Here is a 5,000-nt window from a genome sequence, read left to right on the forward strand (position 1 = left end):
CATATGAACATATGTTTTTTTTCCCCATCTCATTTGAGTAATTGTAACTCGCTTTCTCATACTTTCGACAATATTCAATAAAATATTCCTTCGGAATTCGGCTCAATATCATATTGATAGATTGACTTTGCGATAGATTTCGTCACCCTTAATTGGCTTAAATGAACAGGCAACCTACCACTATAGTCCACGTAGAGAGAGGTGACAATGTTTAACTTAACTTTAAACTTTAACTTTAACCTAAACGGTTACTAAACGTCTAGAGAGGTGGGCCTTTGGCCGACCAACCTCCGCTGCACGTCCAACTCGCCTTGAGCATGCATTCACGTAAAATATAAAGATTTTTTTTAAAAACCTACCTCTGTTTCAAAAACTAGCATCTTTCAACTTTCTAAGAAACATTTTGATTTTTCAGAACTTTAGTTCGTTAAAAAAATACCGGCCAATCTGACCCGTTGAGTCGAATGAAAACGAAATTTTGTTGTTTACACGGTTCAAAGGAAATGTCGTAAATAAGCTTTCATGGACTTCCTGTGTTGTTTTTACAGTGTCACGTGACCTTTTTGAGAAATTTGTCGTCTGCTACAAATAATTAGACCGGTAGGGGGTAGATATTTTCGTTGGCGAAGAGAAAAAGTGAGTATTATTTCTTGGACTTGTAGAGAGGCCTAGGGTCCACCAGCAGTCAAGTTGATTGAATAAAAGAAAAAAAGGCCTTTTTTATCCGCCGCCACCACCACCGTGAGAGTGGAGGGGGGGGGGGGGGTGCATGCCGACGAGAGGGAGACGTGTCGATTGGTGACCTTGGTGACGTAGACATCTCAAGGATGCTGGCAGTTGCAGTTGCAGGTGTTCTTAACCCCTTAACAGCGAAGCTAATTTTTTGCTTTTAGATAGTAGTTTGCTTTTATCTTTAGTAGTTTGCTTTTATCTTTATTATTGTTAACGGGGAATACAGCGTTTCCACCAAGAGAGTAGTCAGACTATCGCAACTCGGACTTCAATTGTCTATAATAGTTTTGCCGTTACTTGTCTTTTGATGATAGAAGATTTGGTGTTAGGTCAAAGATCGAATTTCGCCGCTAAAAGGTTGCATTGCTACTGGGTTTGCTCTTCCCCCCTACCCATCTTTTTTTTTCTTCTTTTTTTTTCACCTTAGTATTGTTGATTGCTGCTATTTCCTTTTTTATGATTAGCAAGTGCGGTAGGAGTCTCACTGGATGCAGGAGTACTGCAATTAACCCTTTGCCAGTGACACTGATTTTTTTGTTTTTCAAATAATAGTCTTCATTTATATTATTTTTTAACGCAGAAAAAACAAACGTTTCCACCATAAGAGCAGTAAGAATATTGATAAAAAGCGCTTTGAGCACGTTGGGTGGATATTGCTCTATATAAAAGCTCAAGTTTTTAAATTGTAATTTGTTTTTTGTCTTTTGATGAAAACGGTAAGATTTTATTTTTGGTCCAAGTAAGATTGATATTCGCCTTTAAAAGGTTAAGTTGTTTTGTTTTTTCAGTTTTTTTGTTTGTTTTGTTTTTCAAATGCGGATACGCTGCTTCTTCACTTAATTTTTCATCATGTTTTAGATAATTGTTTATTTATGTTTAAGTGTTTTTACCGTATTATTTATATGGAGTAATGAACATTCCTCAATCATATTATAATTGTTGTTGATGCAGTACCTACACAGCACAGAAAATGAGGATGGAACCACGGAAACGCTCTGGATTGATCTCAAAACTCAAGCTGGGTGCAGGCATTGCAGTGGGATTAGAAGTGGCTAGTCTGATTGGATCTTATCTATTGTGGAGGAAAATGAATAGAGATCAAGGTAGGGAAAACTCTTTTGTTTAATCCTATACAACTTAATTTGATAAATATGTTTTTTAAAATTGTATTCTTTGAAATTACACTCAAGTATGGTTTCCTTGAACCCATTGTTTGGTCGCATACATTCGAGTGACCCAAAAATGTTACCTTATTACCCTTTGTCCATGTTTTCCTCGAACTACGGTTTTCTCGAACTTTTTCACATGTCCCGAGGGTTTGAGGAAACCTTGCTCGATTGTAATTCAAATAAGGGGGGTTGATGCCAATATTCTTTTTCTGCTGAAACTCAGTGTTTCAAGTTTCTGTCTAACAGTGAATATGTTTTACATATTGAGTCATAAGGTGACATAACTATTTTAGTAGCTGAATCTATAGGCAGGTTCTTAGGATTAAAGAGCACAAAAGTACGAGGATGGATGATCTTTATTGACCACGAGCATGCATTTATTTAGGCTAGAAAATAAGATGCCATCACTCTGAAACCAGAAGATCAGTTGCACAAGGCATGCATCCAATCCTCTGGTGGACTAGTTACACACTTCTTAGGAGATTGAAACCAGTATTTTGACACCACACTATTGTTCCCTATAAATTGACGAGTTTAAGGCAGGCTTTAAGAAGAAATTGAAGGGGAGATAAATTTTTAGGAGAGTATAATCTGCAATACAGTGTAGTATGATGGACTGATGCTTAAACTGGTGTAGGGCCTAGAAAGAATTGTGAATATTAAGGACAGTTGCTATACAGAAACTGGGATAACCTCCATTTCCATTGGACTAATGACTATTTCAACTCTCAATGGATTGAAAAGTTTATTTAGAAAATTGATTCAATATTAAGCAGCAAAATAAGGATTGTCCAATGTAATATGATTTGAAAGTTTTGCTATTACTTCACATTTAACATGTCATTTAACTAGAACATAAAACAGTAAGTAAAAATTGTCATGTTCTATTCTTTCAATATTTAAAATATCACTAATGTCTGTTATGTTGTTTTATCCCCCTACAGACTTCAGGTACAAAGTGTATCAAGTATCACCATATGTTCTTGATTGTGAGTCATCATTACATTGTCAATTGTGCCATTTGAAAAATATTACAGTCATCATCATCATCATCATCATCATCATCATATCATCATCACCATCACAACCACCAACCACCACCACCACAACCATCACAATATCACTTCCACCACCACCTCCTCAACCATCACCATTATCAACATCATTGTTTATCATCTTGATCATCCTTTCATTCTACCTCTAGTAGTTTACTGTTTGTCATGAGGTGGAGACGTTTACATCTTTTCTTCTGTGCCATAGTTATTTAGATAGGTAATTAAAATTACCAATCGCCTTAGTTGCAAATCTGTTAACTCCAAAGTTACACTGTTTTCTAATTAAGGTCAAAATCACTTTTCATCATTGACACATCATGTCTATAAATATTGGGTAAAACTATCCTTTGAAAATGCTTTATTTTGACTTTTGATGAAACCATTCATGTCTATATAAGACCATTACTTATCGTCGGTAGTTTTTAAAATCTCCTGCATAGTTGGGTTATACCGAGTTGAACGGTTTGCAACCGAGGCCATCAAAATAACAGATTCTTCAAGACATTTTAAGTTTTCAGTTGCAGAGGGTTACATAAGCTAGCAATGACGATGAAAAATGATTTTTTCTCTTTTTGAGGGAAATTTTTGTCTAAAATCAAAGCCCTATCTCCACTGAGTAAAAATGTTTTTGAATTTTGAAAATCCATTCATAAATAAATAACTTATGCAGTTTCAAAGGTGTCATTTATTTGGATGACCCGCAAAGAGGGAAAAAACGCGAAAATTTGGGACACTTTTTCGGCATTTTTTTCGACCTTTGGTTGTATCTTGCGTAATAAGTGGATTAAAAGATTGAAATTTGGAAATTTTATGGCAAATTTAATAGAGTATATGATGAAAACATTAGAAGAGTTCTAACTTATATAATTTTAGAGCTGGATGGTATATAACACACACACACACACACACAGAGAGAGAGAGAGAGAGAGAGAGAGAGAGAGAGAGAAGGGGTGGGGGGGGGGGGGAGATTGCATACATAAATGAAAGAAATATAGAAGGAAAAGAGAAATTGGACAAGGGGACAAAGGTTACTGGTGGAACGTGACTTGGAACACAATAATTAAAGCCAAAATGGCTTTCTGTCTTTTACGAATGAAGTGCAAATTAGGATGGTGTTTTGTAAAATACGGGAAAAGTACTCGTCATATTCAAATGAAATTTTACAACCAAAAAGAAGAAATGTTCATGTATTACCTTGTCAGTGACAAAACCTCCACGTCCGGTAGTTTCAGAAATGTTTCACTCGAAAGCACAAAAGCGTATTTTTATTCAATTTCTAGTGACCGTACGACTTTTGTCGTTTGATTGACATTAAGTAACCTCTTTACTTGTCGTCTGCCAAATTTCAATCATTTTCATTGGTAAACAATAACGTAATAAATTTTTTTAAATAGCATATACGAAACGGCTTAGTCCCATATTTTCTTGCGAATCTGGGCACCTCGTGAGCGAAAAAGAGGCCCAAAGATTCGTGCGGGATAGTCATTGCTACATAAGCAAATATCACCACTATTTATCTTACCACACCAACTTTTTTTTGTCGAGCTTGAACATTTGATTTGTTTAAAAAAAACTTTATTTTGTTTATAGTAATAAGGGCGATCTTTAGAGGAAGTACAAGTTTTTTAATGAAACACAAAAGAACATGGACATCTCCATTACAGAGAAATCTTGAATAATTATCTATTCTCCAGTTTGAGTTATCTAAATTTGAGAATGTCTTTTTCAAATCCAAGACTAAAAGCGAGCAATTTTCTCTTCTTCGTGTAATCCTGATTTACACTGCCTTTGCATTTGTCATAGATTTTCTTGAGGCTTATAAATTACATTTTACCATTGTCACAGAGATAATGAGATATTTGTCCTGCATTTTATCTTACTCTTTACCAGATGAATGTTAATTAAAGAAGAGTGCTGCATGCCGGTAGACTAAATATATTGATTTTTTTTCCCCCAAAAATTCTAGATTATTACAAAGTTGGTGAAAAGTTGGGTGGTTCATCAGCCAGATTGGAGGATGCTAAAGCATGGGGAATCAAAGCAA

At 35.4% G+C, this 5,000-nt stretch overlaps 2 protein-coding genes across 2 annotated transcripts in view; one reads left to right on the top strand and one right to left on the bottom strand.

The window, feature by feature from the left end:
• The window catches only part of LOC144972512 (retinol dehydrogenase 16-like), a 171,055-nt gene that overhangs the window by 16,379 nt on the left and 149,676 nt on the right, over positions 1 to 5,000 (bottom strand). The window lies entirely within an intron of this gene.
• Positions 1 to 5,000, top strand: part of LOC144972506 (protein CEBPZOS-like) — a 5,934-nt gene that overhangs the window by 212 nt on the left and 722 nt on the right. Inside the window, exons 2-4 of the mRNA XM_078913796.1 lie at positions 1,684 to 1,835; positions 2,846 to 2,890; positions 4,923 to 5,000. The exon at positions 4,923 to 5,000 is cut by the window's right edge and continues 722 nt beyond it. Of these exons, the coding sequence (XP_078769922.1) occupies positions 1,703 to 1,835; positions 2,846 to 2,890; positions 4,923 to 5,000 (256 nt within the window). The 5' untranslated portion in view covers positions 1,684 to 1,702. The remainder of the gene's footprint in view (positions 1 to 1,683; positions 1,836 to 2,845; positions 2,891 to 4,922) is intronic.

The sequence above is a fragment of the Berghia stephanieae genome, chromosome 5 (genome assembly GCF_034508935.2).
Source record: "Berghia stephanieae isolate SIO BIC M18660-M18661 chromosome 5, UCSD_Bste_1.3, whole genome shotgun sequence".
In the NCBI taxonomy this organism is placed as follows: domain Eukaryota; kingdom Metazoa; phylum Mollusca; class Gastropoda; order Nudibranchia; family Aeolidiidae; genus Berghia; species Berghia stephanieae.